This window comes from Neodiprion virginianus, chromosome 1, assembly GCF_021901495.1.
Source record: "Neodiprion virginianus isolate iyNeoVirg1 chromosome 1, iyNeoVirg1.1, whole genome shotgun sequence".
Taxonomy (NCBI): domain Eukaryota; kingdom Metazoa; phylum Arthropoda; class Insecta; order Hymenoptera; family Diprionidae; genus Neodiprion; species Neodiprion virginianus.
Window position 1 is genome coordinate 37463749 of NC_060877.1, and position 20199 is coordinate 37483947.

At 40.4% G+C, this 20199-nt stretch overlaps 3 protein-coding genes across 4 annotated transcripts; all 3 read left to right on the forward strand.

The window, feature by feature from the left end:
• Positions 1-8547: 8547 nt before the first annotated feature.
• Positions 8548-10608, forward strand: LOC124310311 (uncharacterized). The gene has a single exon (XM_046774121.1). It carries the CDS (start codon positions 8548-8550, stop codon positions 10606-10608), a length of 2061 nt encoding a protein of 686 aa, XP_046630077.1.
• A 1108-nt stretch (positions 10609-11716) lies between these two features.
• On the forward strand, positions 11717-15931 carry LOC124304568 (leucine-rich repeat-containing protein 49-like). Of its 2 annotated transcripts, XM_046762977.1 has the most exons (8): positions 11717-11921; positions 12251-12411; positions 12548-13186; positions 13308-14122; positions 14201-14554; positions 14636-15009; positions 15120-15359; positions 15433-15931. In XM_046762977.1, exons 1-8 carry the CDS (start codon positions 11817-11819, stop codon positions 15646-15648), a joined length of 2904 nt encoding a protein of 967 aa, XP_046618933.1. In that variant the 5' UTR covers positions 11717-11816; the 3' UTR covers positions 15649-15931. The 2 variants fall into 2 exon arrangements, with proteins under 2 accessions (XP_046618933.1, XP_046618924.1); XM_046762968.1 differs by having other exon boundaries at positions 13308-14554.
• An 825-nt stretch (positions 15932-16756) lies between these two features.
• LOC124303895 (protein AATF) lies at positions 16757-18570 on the forward strand. The gene has a single exon (XM_046761721.1). The coding sequence runs from the start codon at positions 16956-16958 to the stop codon at positions 18456-18458; it is 1503 nt and encodes a 500-aa protein (XP_046617677.1). The 5' UTR covers positions 16757-16955; the 3' UTR covers positions 18459-18570.
• The last annotated feature ends 1629 nt before the right edge of the window (positions 18571-20199 follow it).

Below are 20199 nucleotides of genomic sequence, written 5' to 3' on the forward strand. Positions count from 1 at the left end.
GTTTTTAGTTTCAGTTCCACTTTGAGGTAAAAATAAATTATCTAGGATCTGATCGGATCAAGAAGTCTCGAGGATTACTTGACATTTTGGATATATATTATTGTAATGCTACGTATTGTAATGCTGAATTTTATTGCCGTTGTAATGATACGTTTACCGTCTACGGAGACCCATGGCAAAATATTTGATAACGCTTATTTTATTTCACTCCTACGTTATAAATTCATTAGCAGTTTTGACACACCCGATGCGCATACCGCATTGCGAATTTCGAGATAAGAATCCGCCACGAGATTGTGGGCTGAGGCTCTTTGAAGGCTTTTCCCACGTCCATTTCTCACTCCATATATTACATTTCCACTGCGCACAACAATCCGACGGAAACGCCCACGACGTGATGTTATCATATTGTATACTTAAGGGAAGGAAAAAGAATAAAAACAAAACAAGCAAGAAGAAAAAAAAAGTGGAAAGGGAAAAGGGAAAAGGACATTTATTTATATCTTCGAAGATGCTAAGGACAATAAACTCGGAAAAATTGCGCAGAAAAGACCGGAAAGATAATTTTAAAACAACCAATAATCCTTATAATGAAATTTATGAGAAGAAATAATTTAAATTTATGGGTATAATGTCCATTTGTACAGTTTGTCGAGACACCTGAGAGAAGTAGTATTCGAATTTTAATCTCTAAAAATATTTTCACTGGGGTAAGCGTGAGTATAACAATAGTAATAATAATAAAAACAATATTGAAAATTACATAAGGAACTTACTGAGAGACCGCGGAAATAATTGTCGAATGCAAACTGAAAGAGAAGATTTATACGGAAAGGCTGATAATTTTATTCATGGGTATAAGAAGGCTGTGTAAACGAGTCGAGAAACCGAGTCGGGTGAAAGCTTTTTTCTTGAAAGACTAAGCAAGCCGTTTTCTCGCCTCAAACTGGCAAAGCATGTCAATGAGGTATTATTCGAACCTGAAGAGACGCAGGGGATGAAAATGGGTGTTGTTGGTGGCGGAGGTTGATAAATCCCCTGGGAGAATGTCAACGGCCTTATACTGGGAGACGAAAGAAGAAAAAATAAAGACAAAAATGTGTTGCGTTAGGTATATTATTGCGCACTATTATTATCGTGATATACATATATGTATATTATAAACCAACGAAGAACAGCAAAATCAAGGAGCCTGATGGCAAGTATGGAAATATGACATGAATATTAGAAGTAATGAATGTAGGTGTGTTACGAGTGAAAAGATCGAAAAAGGACCGAGTAGGACGACATTCCAGTCTGGCTTCTTTCGTGAAAAGCGTTTCAGAGGTTGAAAGAAAAAACGTTGGGATCGTCTGGCTCACTCGACAGGTTTTCAGTCAGGTTGGAAATGATGAATAGACTGGTCATCATCCTACTGCAGACATCACCCCAGGTGAGCAACCGATATGGAAAGTTTTTTCGCGATCTGTTTGAAAATGACATTTGGACAAGACTGGGTGGTGAAAAACTAGTCTCAAAGCTAGGAGAAACAAACGCGATAAGAAACGTAGGTTTTTCATCGATATTGAAATCGTGTACGAAACAACTGACAAGTCATTTCACGAACTGCACGAATACCGGTATCAGACAGCAACTCATGAAACCTTCATCAAATTGCATTCTCATTTGAACGTCGCGTTGGAAAATGAGATTATGAAATGGAACGGACGTATCATTGTGGAGCTCTACTTGCCAAGGGTAAACTTTGCAGAACGGTTAAGATCTCGTGGTGGGCTTTGCATTAATTTGAAACAACATTGGGATTCGGAGAGTCACCATTCCGGGACAGTTCCACCATTAGCCAAGGATGGCGTTGTGTAACGGCAGAACTTGCCCGCGTCTCGTACACTCTCGAAAACGAAAATGGAACCACCAGCCGCACCATCAGGCTTTAGACATCGAGTAAACAAAGCGGAGTATAAGAGAGGAAGGGCAGGGCAAGAATAAGCGGAGAAGGTAAAGTAAGACGCCACGTGCCAGACAGCGGAATACTTCTTCACCCTCTTTCTCCAAGGCCGGGATTACAAGGAGACGAAAGAGCAGGGTGGTAGGTATATTCCTAAAAGGCCAAACCTAAGAAGTAGACCCACGTAGCGTAAAGTTGGTTCTCAGACCAATATTCAAGCTCGGCGTGTCAGACGCTGATGGAAATCTGCTCAAAGGAAGGTGCCCGCGAACATGTCCAAATTCGTGACTTCACAATGGACTCTTCATCCGACTCCAAGAGATGCTGATCGATTCGTTGACCCACTGCGCGAACTTTTAACCGAAGCTTAAGATGAACTCGGGGTCAATGGCAAAATGCATCGCACGTTCCTCTCAGCTTCCTACGAACACCGTAATTTTATACGCAGTAAGCGCGTGGAATAAAAGAGCCTGAGGTTTTTTACACGCGATTTGATACCGCGCGTTATACTCGATGCGACAGAACTGCAGGCGGTGCAAAGAACTGAAACCTTTGTTTTCGCACGACCACGTGCGTCTTTATAAGCTACTTTCAACAAAAGCTTATCGTTGGAGGTGTTTATAAACCACTGGTTCTTCAGAGTACCACGCCACGGGTTCGGAACGAAATCAATCCAGGAGATAAAGCTTCAGAGCAACTGAATTATCTCAGTGAATGATTTCCTTGAACCAGATCCAACATGTCATGAATGGACAGTAACTTTTCACGAAATTCACTGTGAGAAGAATACCGCGTCAATGTTTAGACAATTCATCAGGACATGGCGATATGTTCAACTTCTCAACGTCAGTTTAGTTATGGATTCCATGATATTTTCAGGAATTCCAAGAAATCTTACCTCCCGTCTTTGGCAACTCTGAGTTCCCGGCTCATCGAGATTCTGGACTGATAACCAGAGAGAATTCTACCGCCCCCTAAATTGCATTCAGAGTCACCGGGATGAGATTATCCAAGATCTCCGAGCTCTCAAGTTGTGCTCTCCATTTCAGATCATCCTCGCATCCTTCGCAGTCCCATCTTCGCATGCCTCTGTAGTAACAGTGAGTTCAGCAATTGGGAAACTGACATCGTTTGACATCGCTTGAAGTAAACTCCGTATAATCAGATACCGCGGTGAAACTAATCGTCAGCAAATCTTGATCACGTCCGATCGATCCTTTTGTAAAACATCTTGACGATGAACAGGTTTCCCAGATTGGAATCCTACCTCTATATCTTTTCTACCTTTTTATGCATTGTGTGTTCGCGGAATTCGAAGAGGTCGATGGCACAAACAGCCCGTGGCTACCGCAGGTAAATATATCATATTTACCCCCGCTTGATACTGCAAACCAAACGGTACGATGTATTTTGCAGGCTAGCTCTCGCGGATAATGGGCTCAAGCTTTACTCAACCATTGATCGAACTTTGGCAGCCTGGGATGAGCCTTTCAGGGAATCTGTTGGGTCGCCTGATTTTTTTGCCGAACCCTTGTAAGGTCCACGAAATGGAAACCGTTGGAGTTGGGTTATGCATGATCACAAATGTTACATACTTGATCCTCGTGAAATAGCAAATAAATGGATTATAAAACTACCGCGGTTACAATTAGTTGCGATACTGCGTTGTGCTTAATCATCTTAACTATGAGCACTATTTTTCTTTTCAAATCGCATACAAGCCTCGTGACAATACCGTTTATAAACATGCAAATTAATGCCAACTGCAGTGGTATTTTAATCAAAATTGCAAAGTGCGAATTTGAGGACACAACTTGTGCAGTGTTAATACAAAGGAATAATTGATTTTTACGTAAACGTAACGGTCCTTACGTAAGACGATTACCACTTGTTTCTCTGTCAGAGCATCACTTTCACGTGGAGAACAAGAATGAGTTCAAACATTTCCAACTTTTGGCCTCTTTCGGATATGGGTAAAGTCACGTTGCGTCATCTGATACCAAGTCAAAGGATCTGCTCGGAAGCGAAGTGCAGGAAGATTTTCAAGTTTCCTATTCACTCGGGATGCTCCATGAATTCTCTTCCAGTTACATCAGCTCGCCAAAAGCACCATTCTGCATTGCAGATAAAGCTTATTCAAATTTCCAGAGCTTCAGGCGAAGCTGTGTTGTGTCTTCTCTTCTTACTTTCCGGTGCAGGTTGGATGTAACTAACGTCGTTAATTAACAATCGACGGATAGCAACTCAGGGAAGACAAAACAAAAATCCTATCCTCCTCAGTCTGTTTCTTAGCCCGTACTCACGGCTGGGTTATTGATTTCGTAGTTCGAGGGTTTTCATAGCAGATTTAGAGTGCGTCAGAAAGCCACTCGATTGTGCACGCGACTATTCTATGATCCTTATCAACCGCTGTTATATACAAGGTGCGCCTGTCAATTTTCTCACATATCATCCGCGATCGCTAAGCGATTCGGAATTGCGAGTGATCTTATTTGACGGTAAAAATACTCCCCTATTTTTTCATCTCGACCATGAATGGTACAACACAGGACCAAAATTTCTCTTTGAAGTTTGGGGCCTCGGTATTGAAGATTCAACAATTCAGCTTCTTCCGCTCGTCTAGATTTCAATCGTTCGATATATTATTCTTCTCAGGTGAAGGCAGTCTGCTTTCTGTTTTTCACAGTCAAAGCACAAGGACTTTTTACGTAGGACCGGATAATTTGCGAGACCGAAAAATTGAGTGTTTTACCTCCCTGAAAAGAATTATCACATGCATGGGACCAGTCTATTCACGGTTTAATTATGTTAGTATAACCGCTCCCTCGAGTAGCTTGTGGCGATGAATCAAGCCCTCGTTCGCTGGTTATTTCGCATACAGTTTGAACGTTTGACAAGTTTGTTTTCTCGCCTCAATTTGGCTATGAGGTATGAAGCGAAATAGCGTTTACCCTCCTTATTACCTTCTTCTTACGCTGGGGAATTTATTCAGCCAAACGACTTACATTCCAATCAGCTTTCCGCTTTTCACCATTGTTATAAGATCATTGCGAAATACAACGAATTCGCACTGCACTCGGCCTTGTCACTGCCTCAGCTTTTACTCGTGTATTTGTGTTTTCGCACAACTGATCATGACACATGCATTTTCTAGTCCATCACGATTTTCGATCTCGAATCTCTTGGTTGCATTAGCGCGCGCATAATTGCCGGCAAAATGACAATGATTGAAAGTCCTTGTCTATACGGTTGTCAAACTTTCACTCTTGGTTTCACTTGCACGATAATCGTTTGAAAAACGCAACGAAAAACAGGGTTGAAAAAAGAAGAGGGGAAAAGAGGTTACACATAAAACGAACTCTCGACAGCCCTTTGTTTAGTTTTATTACTTTTCGCTTGTTTGTGACACTAAAATAAATAAATACTGTTGAACGTTTTACGTCATAGATTATTCTATGTCAAGGTCAATATCTCGACAAAATTATCACGCGTTTTGTATACCAAAATCGTGGGTTGAAGCCATCCGCACGATTCGTAGATTGAACTGAGTGAGCTTCGAAAGAAGAACTTGCGCGTTTGATAATCACTTAAAATTTTATTCAAAGATTTTTCAGTTCACGCATAAATTGATTACAATCATAATCTGAAAATACTTCTGTATAGTCTGCCAATTTTTGTGACCAATACTTCGAAATTTTATAAGATAAAGAGGCAGATATAAAAATTTTTTTACTTGTGGGCAAATGAAGAGGAAAATAACTTGATAGAAACTAGAGAGAACTATTCGGATTTCGATCGTATATTTTTGTTTTGACTCAAGGCACGGTTTATCTACATGTCTCAACCCTGGATTTTATTGTATATCAACTTAAATCGCGCATCTGGGCAAAGTCTAATTTTGATATTTCGGAGTGTGGATAATCGCATATTATTTATATAATTCTCGGGGAAGAATTTTGCTTGCATGAAGTGAACGACCTCGACTGCCTTGATCCAACCTTAAGAATAATCGGAAAACATCTGCAAAAAATCATTGTCAGATAAATTGAGCACCGACTAGTTTAACTGTACAAAAAATTGCAGGTGAATGTTTATAACATCCGGTAATATACCTGCGACCTCACATTTCGTTCAAACAAGTGTGGTCTGAATAATTCAAGAGACAAAAATCCATAACTGCAGAGCTATTATACTAATTGTGAGTAAACGGTGTGCGAGAAATGAAGGAGTTTTCCTTTGGTGTAAACATTGCGAAATGTTTATCAATCAATCTTCTATAGATCCAAAAACAAGGCCAGCAGTTTGGCCGCGGATTTATCGAAATTCAGGCAAGACGCAAGTTGTCTTTTCAATCACTATCAGCCGATGATCGAACCGAAAAGGAAGTGAGCTCGCGCGGCTGAAATTCGTTCCTTTCACTGAAGCAGCTTCGCCGTACCGCAAAGACGCGCATGTGAGTATCATTCAATTTCCTATAGCCGAAAATCTCGAGTTGATTGATCGAGGAGTTGACCATGCAAGAGGAAGAATTTTTTCATGAAACCATACGATGCAATCTTCTGAAAGCGATCATAAAATTTCGTTCTACATTTTCACGTCGACTTGGTATTCGCACGGATATTGAAGAAATGAATTGCTCATTTTCATAAAATTCACGTAAGGTAAATCACACGGTGGTAGGATTTTGGCTCCACCACTATTTTGTACACATTTGGAGAACTTCCGTTGGCACCAAGCCGACCAAATTTGAAAACTACGCTGTACTTTTCTGCAAGAAGCGTCGGTAAATTTTTGTCATTCGCGTTGCATTGTCAAAACTGTACCGAAAGTGAGGAAATCACCATTGAATAATCTTCGTTATCTTTTCTACAAGGTTGTAAGAAAAGAAAACTTCAAAGGGCGATAATTATCGAAAATCTCTGAAAATCCACATGCAGTTAAGGAAACGCGATATTCAGTGTCGAGTATATAAAATTTGAAGTAAACTACTGCTCGTGAATTGATTTTGAAGATCAAGGAGGTTGTTTATTGCAACGAACTAAGCGTTACAGATTAAATAAAACAGGTTCGTGAGCTTAGGAAGCTAATAAACAGGCAGCAAAATTAACAGATAAGGAAAGATGCTTTAATGGCAATGCATGCTTACACTTTAAAGTCTGAAATAAGACTGTTTTTACAATAATGTTGTTTTATCTATGACGACTACTAGACCAGAAAAGGGGGCAAAACCGGTGATTTCACCCTGTGTAACATTACATTATTCATCCAGAGCCCAGATCGGATACAGTTCCCGTTTGGCCCAGGATTTCGTACAGAGTATCGCTGATCACGCGGACTGCAGCATCGACTATAACGACGCCTAACAGTCCGTTCAATAGTTGCCCTTATTGTGCAGGTTTATGGCTGCAGCACTTGCCTCTGGTAGGGCTCATTTTACCCGTAAAACTAAATTTACGATACCCGTTATTTTTAACGGTAGAAAGCTGCAAGCTAACATCTTACCGTTAATTGCTCAGTTCAGCTTTATTAATGACCAACATTAGGTAAGTAAGATGCTCCCTGAGAAAACTTTTCACTTTTATCATACTCACGCACCGGGATCAGCTTACGCTGCGGTTATCGCATCGCTTAAACCACTCGGTTTCAGACTTCCTCGAGAATTTCAGTTCGCCATTCCAGGCTAATATGTCCGTCTGATCGATGTATTCGACTATATAGGTGGTATATTGGGTGAGGCACTACGTGAAAGTGCAGCCTTGGACTTGATTTGTAAAAATTGATAGCTTGACACTTGTGTTTTGGATAAACGGCTGAAAGAATTTCGACACGGTGAAGTTTTCAAGTCTGTATAAGATCAAAAATAGGGTAGAATGCTTTCATAGGGAGAAGGAATAAAACATTACCTGCTATAGACGCCCTGACTTCGTCTTAGGCACTTTTCGACGATCGGTATGTGTAAAATTCTTTCTGGGTAAAGCACGACGCGAGACAAGTATAATTCTACACGGGTAGGTTATGATAACCATATTTTTGTCCTCGACATCAAAGCTTCCGACAAATCGAATATTGCAAACACCGTCGAGGATCTTGGAAATTCAGTAATAAACCTTTCGGCCATCGAATATTCTTTACGCACAAGTTGAGGGCTCTTTCAGATATTGAATCCTCAAAGCTGCAATGCCGTGGGAACATTCTTCTTATCAAAAATACGTAAAAGAACTCGGCATTTCGGTAGAGACGCACACTGGTCAAAGGGGCTTGAAAAATTTCGTCAGACTTCAATGGTCCCTTTATATTTTTCCCTCGTCTTTAGATTTTTTGATTGCAAGACACGATACCACGAACGAATTGAAAAGACTTAAATAGAAGTTTCATGCATAACATTAAAATAACTGTATCTGAAGTTCGCCAACTTTGCACCTCACTAATTGAAGCATGGTTAACCCCGCGATCAAAACCTCTATATGAATGATCAACAGACCAAAAGCCTCCGTGATTACTGACATCTTGACACTCGTTTCTTTCACTATTCAAGCTTCCAGACGATGCAAAGAAATATCCTCATCACTCTCGCGGTAGTTTTTGGCTCGTCGATAGCGCGTATGGAGTACGAAAACCAGGAGGATGACTGGGCGAGGCAGAATCCATTTCGGATCGTCATGTCATGGTACTTGAAACGCGCAGGTTCGGTCACCATACGAATTTTCAATGGGAAAGAGTCGGAGTCGATCCATTGCTGCTCGGCTAGACTGATAACCGCAGTGTGTCAAGAAACCGATACTGCAGTCCTCGTGAGACGCTATTCAATTCCGGTAGAAAATGGGGATCAAGAAAGGAGCAACAGTGGCCTGGACTCATCAACTTACGCTTGGTCATGGCCAAGTGGGAACAAAATTGCCAATGAAAATAATCCTCGCGACGTTACAACGATCCTCTTGGTACCGGATGCAAAAACCTTCAACACCTTTCTAGACAATGCAGGACCATGGCAGAGGAACGCGTTTGAATTGACGCTGATAATCATCGTTTCGGATCCAGACCTGAGTTGCGAAGGAACGTCGGAGAAGAAGGACTGGAAAACAACGCTGAAGATGATGCTGCAGAGAATATGGACCGAGAATAAAGTGACAAACGTCTTCTTGACTGCACCGACCTCGGCATGCATTAAGGACTATGTTTTCGCCTGGGATCCGTTCGCTCTGGGGACCAACAAAACACTCGGCAGGCTGAAAAGGGTGAAGGTGAACATGGACGACCCTCAAGTCTACGAAGCGTTGTCTGAGTTTGTTAACACAGCGAAGAACATGAATATGTATCCCTTGAAGGTGACCATATTCCAACGCACGCCTACGGTTCTCCTAACGCCCGAGTTGGACCGAACCGGGGAAATCCATGGCCGATCAGACTTAGACCGAGCCACGGGCTTGGACATTATGGTTTTGAAGACTCTGTCATTATGGATGAACTTCAGCGTCGACGTTTACCCACCGAGCAACGGCGCCGAGTACGGATACCAAATTGGTAATGGCACTTGGGTCGGCATGATTGGCGACGTTGCTTACGGCAGGATAGACTTTGCCGCGAATGGGGCATTCTTGAAGGACTATGGTGCGAACAATTTGATAGAGTTCACAAGTCCAACGAACTGCGAAAGCATGTGTATCGTGGTCCCGCGGTCAAAAATGATACCCCAGTGGCTGCAAATCTTTCAATGTTTCTCGCCCCTCGTGTGGATCTTGCTGTTTTGCAACGTTTTAGTATGCGGCATGATCAGGTACTGCCTGCACTCTACGCTTCAGGATGAGAAACGCAGGCCCAGTGGTCTGATGGAAATTCTCATTATCACTGCAATGATATTTGCCAATTCTCCAGAAAAAATGCCCGTCAGTAACTCAGAGCGAATATTCGTGGGAGTCTGTCTTCTCTTCAGCATCATCATTGTCGGTACTTTCCAGGGATCGCTTTACCAGGAATTCACCAATCCTAGGTACTACAGAAACTTGAATACACTAGCGGAGCTCGACCAGTCGGGTCTGCTTATCGGCACAATGTCTCCAAACTTGGGGGACATTTTTGGCGAGGATGACAACTCGCCGACGTTGACACACCTGCGTCAGAAGATTAAAATATTTGCGAATTCCAAAGTCGGCACCATCGACAAAGCCGCCTCGGGCAGAAACATCGCTGCGATCGAGCGAAGGAACGACTTAATGCTCAGTACCAAAACCAAGTTTCTCGATGAACACGGTGAACCGATTCTCCACGTAGTCAACGAGTGCCCGAGGACTTATCATCTCGCCTACATGGTGCAGCGAGATGCCTTCTTTTTAAAACGGATGAACGTCCTTCTTCGCAGGATGTTTGATTCTGGCTTAACGACCTACTGGTACAATTCCACCGTGGATTCGTTGATCATGAAGCACCATTACGCCATGGCAAAACGGATTGAAACTAGAAGCAAGTTGCTGGCCTTCAAGTTCGAGAACTTGCAGATCTCCTTCATTACCTTAGGTTGCGGACTACTTCTTTCAACTATCGTTTTTATCGGAGAAAGAATCAAATTTTTCTACAACAACACCGTAAAAAGAAACGCAGTGAGGAGGAAACACTTTTCAGTGGAACTACATAGTCGGTCAAAGACCCCACACTTATGCAACGCCTAAGACGTTAATAGACGGAATATGAGGTTTTAATAATAAGTTATGGATAAGATTAGCGGCTCAAGTTTCCACACGCAAAAAAAAAAAAAAACGATTAATGAAGCATTTACGTATTTTCAGAGGTTTTCAACTTCCATAAGAAAGATACGCCAACATTATAAATCAAAAGGAATGCTTTCGTTTAACCAATGTCCGTTTTCATTACAAGTTTTCCTACTTCGTTGATTATAAATTCAGACTATAACTATTTTTCAAAAACTGATGGTAGCTTACACGATTTTTTTTTCTGAGTCCTTGTTCACTTTCTTGTAGAAGGAAATAAATCCAAATTTAGTCTATCGAAGATTGGTCAAGCCTAGGTGAATAAAACCATTTTATCTACCGAGAGAATTCAAAGGTATCCTGGACAGTATTCCCCACTGAAATCATCCAAGTACTGATCACGCGCTGAAAGCTCATGCTCAAACGCTTTACGGGTAAAACTGGCTACTGTGTGACCATCCTCAGGTTACAAGAGCGACCAGCTTTATCCATCCTTCACTAGTTTTTTATCAGCGGCAGTGAAGTGTATCACACCATTGCTAGATAAATTATCCACAGTATGCAGTACAGTTTTGCTCTAGTCCAAAAGGTCATTAAAAAATGTAAATCAGGACGGAGAATTCACAGGAACCATTTCTACAATGAAAAGTCAACACCTTCGAAAACGATCAACAAACGGAAAGTTCGATATAATGCCAGACGAAGATTTTGAAAAATTTAATTCCACGCGGGAAGAATGGTACCAAACCAGAAGTAGGTAATGTTGATTTTATAATTTTAGGTGACCGCTACTCATTTTTGAAATTTTCTAAGCGTCCCTTAATTCAAAGGTCTAGGGTCGAGATTACGCAATTCAATATTCACAAGCATTCCGATTGGTTTGCAAAGTTTAGTCAAACAATCAGAATGCTTGGATGGTGGGAAATGGGAAAAGTGGACTCACATAACCGACCTCCAGGACATTGCTCGGGAGCTTACGTCGGATACTTTTTCGGCAGGAACTCGTCGCGTGCAAAAACATGCCCGCACCCCTTAGCCACTCCATGTACAGGTATATCGGTACCACATGTATATTAGGCAGAGATAACGGAGCCACATAAGCGCGCAGGAACAAACAAACAGGGACGAGTCCCGTGTGTCAGCCACGGCGGCGATATGTCGATATTCTAATGACCGGAGCAAGATTTATTACATTCTATTTTCACATATCGTTGATACTCGGTTCGTTTTGTTATGTGATGCCAATAAGCAGTAACGGTCATAGTGGCACATCGGTAAGCACAACTTTCACACGAACTAATTCTCCCTCCCTTTATCTCTGCCTCCCTCTTTATCTTCGCCTCTTTTAATTTCAATATAACTATTGGACGATTATTTTTTATCTGAAAAAAGTAATGCGTGAGACTCCGTTCTTCGACATGTAGTTAAGCTGAGGTCGATTTGACAGGTATATTCGGATGAATGAAATTGATAGAAAATTTGTTATATATGCTGAGGATTTTTCCTTTCTGATAAGTGAAGTGTGGTTGAAAAGAAAAACGACACTTTTTATTGTATATTAATTACTGCATAAGCTGTGACGGAAATCGAACTTTCATTTCAGAATAAAAAGTTGTCATTTAACGTAAGAGGCAAGTCAGCAACGACACATGCCGAGCCTGATGAAGATGGAAATGAATTTTTGACCATAGCTCCAGCGCTTCCAATATTACCAGGTGCTCCGATACCTCCAAAACTAAACAAACGATCCTACAGTACTTTAAGGTGGGTTAAATTTACAGATTTGTTGAAATTGATGAGGAGAGAAAGATTTTACGGGCCTGAAATTATCTTGATCATTCGACACAGAAAAGGTAAAAAAACGTACAACTCATTCAACAATAATGGAACATGATTGCAGTTCATCGAGCTCCACTTTCAACGTAGAAGATGCTGAAGTTGGGGGCTGCGACGTTGTCACCCTGCAGCAGGCTGAAGAAGGTAGAACAGTGGTGGCGTCGCGCGCGCCCTCCCAACGAGACAAGAATCCAGATAGAATATGTTTAGACAGACGAGGTCTGACAACATTTCCAAATATTGTCGGTGAAACTAGACTCAGATTGTTGTCGTTGCAGCATAATTTGTTGACAAAAATCAACACCGATCGTCTGACGCAGTTGAGAAAACTTGTATTTTTAGATCTGTATGATAATCAAATAGAGAAAATATGTAATTTAGATCCGTTGGAAAATTTAAGAGTATTACTTGTAGGAAAGAATAGAATTAAAAGAATCGAGGGATTAGAAAAATTGAACAAATTAGAAGTTCTAGACTTGCATGGTAACCAAATTGTACAAGTATCTGGCTTGAGTGAATTAGTTTCATTGAAAGTGTTGAACTTGGCTGGGAACAACATCAAGAATGTTGGATGTAACGATTTTCAAGGTTTGTGTTCGTTGAAAGAATTGAACTTGAAAAGAAACAAAATCAAGAAGTTGGCAGGTTTTGGGGAGACGCCACAGCTGCAAAAATTGTACCTGAGCAACAATGAGATACAGAAGTAAGTGAAGTGAGCCCGTACGAACACATTATCAATTGAATTTTTTCAAAAATATGGCAATTGTATCGGAAATTATTTAATTAAAGTTTCTTCGAATTCACAAGTTGACTAAATATTTCAGAATTGAAGATATGGGAAGTCTTGCTAAGGCTTTGCAAGTTAAGGAGGTAACTATAGACGGTAACCCTGTGACGATGAATGCAGACTGCGTGTCGTTCCTCGTTTCTTATTTACCGAATCTACAAGTTCTGTCGACGATGCAAGTTAACGAACAAGTTCGGAGGGCAGCTATGGCCTGGAGGACTACGAAAGAACAATCAAATTCCGCCTTTTTGGACCTCAGCACTCAAGTCTGCGTAAATGTGAGAAGAGAGGAAGTTATAACGAACGCCAAGACGAACTGGGAATTGCTCAGATCGCAGACAAAATGCATAACTAGCGGAGTGAGTAAACTTGGTACGACGAAGAACGATCAGGTGCGCGGTCTGCATCTGCAGAATTCATCACAGATAGATACTGTAAGACTGAAGGGATTGGACAAAGCAAAATCGAAGGCATTTGGAAGCCTGACTTCTATAAATGAAAATATAGAATCAAAGAAAATTCACTTCAAAAGAAGAAGTAATTCCAGCGATAATATGCTAAGAACGAACGGTGTAGAAAGAGTAAATGCTCTGGATTTTAAACTCCCTCCTATTCTTCTTCCTATTATAAATAATTTGACAAGCAACAAGACAATAGAAAATGTGCAGAGCTTAGAAACTAGGAACGGCTTGACTCAAGTCGACACTACAGATACGCCAACTGAGAGCGACGTGGAGAGCTGTGAGAGCCACGAAAGCCTGAAGAGCGGACTAAGAAATCATTTGGTCAAATCTACTCTACAATTAGATCGTGATAAAAATCAACAAGATACAAAATTAGAAGATTTGACAGTGAACAATGTCCTCTTCACAAAAACCCTAAAACCACATAATAGCGAAGATTCTCACTTAAGTGAAGGGCAAAGCCCTCATAATCAAGGATCAACAAAGAATTCTAGATCTTACTATACTCACGACAGTCAGAATGAATCTCACAGAAAGGCTGCGATCAACAAATCCATCTTTCAGTCGGCGAGCCTGAAGGCAAACAGCATAGAAATCTGCAAATCTGTACTAAGCGATTCCAGTGGATCGTCAGTACCAAAAATTTTGCTGGACAAATCGCAGGAATTTGAAAGCGAGAAGAGCAGAGTAAGGAGTGCGCAGATGAGAAAAATCGTTCATTATAAAAGCAACAGAGCTGCGACTGCTCGAGCCAAGCACAGAGCACTACCTCCTGCTAGTCCGCCTCCTCAACCGAGTCCGCCAAAGGAAAGAGAGCAAGGTCGGTTAAGTAATGGTAATCAAAATTGGGGATAAGAGTCGCGTAATGGTAATAATATTGCAATACATGCTTTTTTTACAGGTGGTGATTATTTGATTGAAATAACAGGTCGCTGTTTGAATGTCTATGGTCAAGGTGCGTTGCGATTTATCGACCGTCCGTGGGATGCGACGAAAGCGAGCGAAGTGAACATAATTAAATTTAACTATGTTCAATTCAACGGAATAGCGACAATTTTGAACAAGCTTAAGAACAGATTTTCTAACGCTGAACATTTCATCTTCAAAGAAACAAATATCTGTCATCTTGGTCAACTCAACGCCCTTGCCGAAGTGCAGGGTTTAAGTAGCATTCATATCGACGCCGAAGGTAACCCAATCATATCGAAAGATTGGAAGGTTTACGCTATCTTTCGATTGGCTCATTGGGGCCTGAAGGTGATTAATGGAGAAGAGGTATTGCAACTATTGCTACGATCGATAATAAATATTTTTGAATTTCATTATGATGATTTTGAGTAGCAAAATTTCTATTGAAAATGTAACAATTTTGTCTCTACTCTTAGATACCGGACGAAAAAATTGAGCAAGCGAATCAAGAGTATGCAGGATTGACAGATATCGTAATGTGGTCACTGCCAGAATCACTGTTGCAGCCATTGTTGCAGAGACTGCAACTCGACAAAGCGCAGAAACAAAATGGGGAACAAATAACTGCCAAACAATTTTTATTCAACAGCGATCCAGCGTTGCGAAATGTTGTTGCTAAGGAGGCTCTACAATGGCGTCGCGGTAACGTTACGCAGGTAAATTAGGTGACTTATAGTGCACAGTAATTCTTAGATTTCAGAGACTAATAACGCCATTACTCTTTTTCAGGACGATTTGATCTGGAGGCACAAGGGTAAAGTTCACTTATCTAATATGGTAGATTTAACAATCGATGCTGTACATAAATTGCAAATGTTGGAAAAAGAATGGCCGAATATTTTGAAAGAAATCGTTCGCGATACTTTGATTGACTATTCAGATATGAATTCATACATGAAGCGTTGTATGAATAAACTAGCCAGCGATAAACAGTGCAATCAATAATTGTTATATATATTTATGTTGTAAAAAATTCAGGAACATTCTAATGTGTAACTTTTAATATAGACGTCTTTTCTCCCCATGAACAAAACCAAATTGGTCTAGTTGTATTGTATCGAGTGATTAAGATCCAAACGAATGAAAGTAATTGGGAAAGTTTGATTTTAGTGAAAAATGAGACAGACAAATCTGATTGAGTTTACCGGGCTACGAGCTTTGAGACTTGATAAACATAGAAGTGAATGGCTGGTGTTTTCGTCAAAACACATTTTTTCAGTAACCTATGTATGACGTACACAGATATAAACAATGATTGTTTCTTGTTCAAAATATTTTTTTTCATATGCGTACAACTTGGGTTTAAAGATAAAATTGAAAACTTGGAAACATTTGTAAATGCGAAGAGTATATCTTGTGCAGTTAGGTATTGGATAAATCTAAATGACAATGTTATGAAGAATAAGAAATTGTAAAATATAAGAACCTAGTTAAAATGAAAAAGAAAAACGTTCACCTTACGCACTGAAACGATCTGGATTTTGATCCGTATCACGCACATCATGAACTTATGTGGAAAGTGCCGCCTGAGCTTACTGAGTTCCTATGATATTCATAAATGAGGTAAAATTACGGACGAAGAGTTCCACAAATCAGCCAGTGCAGTAACCTTTCATGACAGCACACGCATGTATTTTGTTTTTAGCGGTAACTTTCGTGTGGACATAGGAACGATGGAATTCAAACGTCATGCCCATCGCATTTGATATCTCGACGATCAATCGTCGACGATTAATTGTAAAATTCGAATTTCGATTTTACGAAAACTATTGCGTCGAATGAATCCTTCTGTGGGCGATATTTAATTTTGCAGTAGAATATTAATGATAAGATTACGTCTTACAGTTAGAATGGAAATCACCCAATTAGCTAGAATTTTTTTGATGTTCAAATATCAATTTGTCTATCGTTTTCACATATCGAGAAAGTCGATGATCAGATTGATCTTGATTAATCAACTGTTTACCTTTTATTCGCGTTAGCCAAAAAAATTGACCGTATAAATTCGATTCTGGAGATCAAGAGTAAATAAAACGCGCACTTGAGTCGAATTGCAGCTCATCACACAATCGAACTGCCTTAGCGGATTGGTCAACTGATTAAAGCTGGACAAGGAAACTGCGGAACGCGGAGCGAATGGACTGAACAAAGAGGGGACAGAAATTGGAAGCCACTTGAGGTTATGTCTTTGTTTATACACGTGCGAAAGACGTTCCTTCAGAGTCTAAGAACTTTCTTCTCACCGTTGAAACATGGCACTGAAAGGAAAGCGATTAAGCCTAGCAGATAAAATAAACAGCCTGGTCTCAAGTGCTCCAACTAGTTTCGATTCAGATGATGAGTACGACGTGACGAAGGCCAAGCTGGTGGAACGCGACACCGAGGAGGAAAACTCCGATCTCGAGGTTAGAAAGTCAAACTTCCGAACGCAGAACGTTGATTTATTAGACGAAGTAGATAAGAGATACGAGGGGAAAAAGGTGAGCAGAAAATCACTGCAACGAGAAGCCAGTCCTGATGTCGAGTCGCGGGAAGATTCGGAGTTGGAAAATGGGAGTTTTGAGGAAGATGACGCTGACATGATGACATCAGATTCCGGAGGTGGTGATAGCGACGAAAGCGATGAAGAGGTTGAAACTGATTCTGACAACGAACCGGAGCTTGAAATAGACAATTCAAACCCTTTACGCAGGCGAGGTAAAAGCGAAATAGAGTCCAACTTCAAACACATGTCGCTGACAGACTCTGGGGCTGAAATTGAAAAGGGCAGGTGCGTGCGAAGTCAGCTTGGGATTTGGGAAAACCTGTTGGAAATGAGGATAAAGTTACAGAAGTGTCTGATATCCAGTAACAAAATGCCACAGTATGACATTCACAAGGATCTCAGGGCGGACAAAACTTTTGTGAAAAGTACAAATGAATCTCAAAAGAATTTGACCAAACTCTTGGACAATTTGCTCGACCTTCAGAGTTCGCTTTTAATAAAATATCCAGAGACGAAGCTGTTGGTAAAAAATAAAGAGACGAGCAATAACGCGAGTGACAAAGAAGAAAGCAGAGATGACAACGATGAAGAAATTCCTTCCGATACTGAGGAAGAAAAGGAAGCAGAAGAGGAAAAGGAGGACGAAGAAGAGGAGGAGAGAGTCCCAAGGAAGAAAAGAAAAGTAAATGATTACGAGTTGCTTTTAGCGAAGAATCACAACTTGTATACAAACTATAGGAATTCAGTGATACAAAAATGGAATGACAAGACTCGTATCGCGGTCGGCAATGTAAATACCAAGGGATCGACGCAGCCGGTGGTTAAACAGATTGAATTTATCCTAAGCGACAAGTCAAAGCTGAGAAAGCGAGCTCAGTTGAAAAGATCGGAGTACGAAATTGTCGGTAAGCAACAAAGCAACGAGGCAGCTCAAGATGGCAGAAGAGAGCAAGAATACGACGGTGAAATTTATGACGACGACGATTTCTACCATCAGCTTTTGCGAGAGTTGATCGAATTTAAATCTGCCGACATCACTGATCCGATACAGCTTAGCAAACAGTGGATACAGCTTCAAAATATGAGGAGTAAAATGAAGAGAAAAATCGATACAAAAGCGACGAAGGGAAGGAGAATTCGGTTCGGTGTTCATTCTAAGCTTGTGAATTTCATGGCTCCCATAACGGTTGATGATAATTGGACCGATTTGGCTAAAAACGAATTGTACAGTTCTCTGTTCGGTAAGATAAAGGAAGTGGAACAGAAATAGTGAAAATGTAGAGCGAATTTCCTAAAAAATAATTACTATTGTATAAAAACTTGGTTCTGTACATAACGTTTCGTGAATTGTAAAAATAAATTCCTCTATTCTATGCTCCTTTTACCACGTTTCGTTCATTCCATTGAAAATTATCTGTACGTAATATGATAAGTACACCCATACAGTCTTAAAATGAAATGAAAAATCTTGAAGCATTGGCTGATTAAAAATCAATCGGGTCTGTAAACATAGTGAGTAATCTTGTGGCGCAGTATCGTCTGCAGACATCGAATTCATATCATCTTGAGATTGGAAGTTTACAGCCTTTTCACGATTATATGTATTTGAGCTGCATTTACTTTTCAAGAAGAGACCACATACCCGAATTTTTATTTTCATTGTAGTCTGAAATTATAATTTCAACTTTGTTTCTTGTCTCACAAAGTCACGTTCATAAATGGTGAAAATCACCCATCGGAGATGTTAGTTTAGTCTACAGATAAGCGGGGAATCAAGCTCAAGTTACAGAAACTGATCTTCACTCGGAAACCGAAACCTATTAGTAAAAACTTGGGCTTAATTAACTTGCACAAAAATAAACCGATTATCGCAGAAAATCTACCTAATATTCTGGTGGATTTGTTTCATTCGTTTCTGATTGTTAAAACATTTAGCGGTTTTACAAGTCTTAGAGACTATTAATTATTTTATCATACTTTGCTCTTAACGACAAACTGGAGCACGGGGCTAATTATTTTATCACCAGAATTGGCACCAAGTATTTTTGGACGAATATGATCCACAAATATTTATTCACGAACTTTGACGAGTGTGTAGGTTCAAGTTGAAGATTAAAGCCCGAGTGTATGAATAAACATCGGCATTCTTAATTTAATACGTATAATCTAATTCTGATAGACTTTAGAACAACATGAACTTGATATTCTAATCTATAATACTATTATTACACAAAATGATTTGCATCACGACACAATTCGTGCGTTCGGACGCGAGGATTAACAAGAAAATACGCAAAATCTCGAAATAGCCAGTCCAATTAGACGTATTTAAGCTTTTCGAATTATCGCGTAGCGAGATAAAGCTTGTTTTCTTGCTTCTTCTGGGGATTCTTCGTCTTGTTTTCTTTCATTGGACGTCGGGTAAATAACTCCAAAAGCGGAATTCCTCGAAGCACGTGAAATCGGCGTGGGTTTCGAGGCAAATTCCAATTTCCCTCGGAGCATCGGTTAGTCGCGAATTATTATTATCTATCGTGTCGGCCAGCGAGCAGCCCTGATTGATGTAAAATCTCTTGCCAAACCGACCATCTCCCACTGTCGAAATACACGTGCAGCAGAGATTGAACATGGAATGGGACAAATTCAGACAGTTCAGGTGCAGGTCAAGGCCGCCAAAGTCAATGGCACGAATAATCGCGATACGTTACATCTGCGCCGAATTGGTTATAAATTATCTCAATGTAATTTAGGCGGCACGTGCCAAATTATATATTTTGCAACGAATTGAAAAATTCTTATGCAGTTGAAGTTTGTTTAAGCAACGCAATTTTACAATCAATTACCTGTGTATTAATTCTGCTGACTCCGCACGTGCGAGGAAATTAACCGCAGCACGGAAACGGGAGAGTAAAAAAACATACCAAGCGAATTTAAATTTCCCGCCTCAACAAAACAGCTTACGTTTTCGTGTTCCGCTTATTAAGTTTTTTATCACTTTTTTGAAACTTATG

Coding starts and splice junctions, on each gene's coding strand:
- LOC124310311 (XM_046774121.1), top strand. CDS start 8,548: ATGGAGTACGAAAACCAGGAGGATGACTGGGCGAGGCAGAATCCATTT.
- LOC124304568 (XM_046762968.1), top strand. CDS start 11,817: ATGACCGGAGCAAGATTTATTACATTCTATTTTCACATATCGTTGATA. Junction 11,922..12,250: donor ACGGTCATAGTGGCACATCG/GTAAGCACAACT, acceptor CTTTCATTTCAG/AATAAAAAGTTGTCATTTAA. Junction 15,010..15,119: donor AGGTGATTAATGGAGAAGAG/GTATTGCAACTA, acceptor CTCTACTCTTAG/ATACCGGACGAAAAAATTGA.
- LOC124303895 (XM_046761721.1), top strand. CDS start 16,956: ATGGCACTGAAAGGAAAGCGATTAAGCCTAGCAGATAAAATAAACAGC.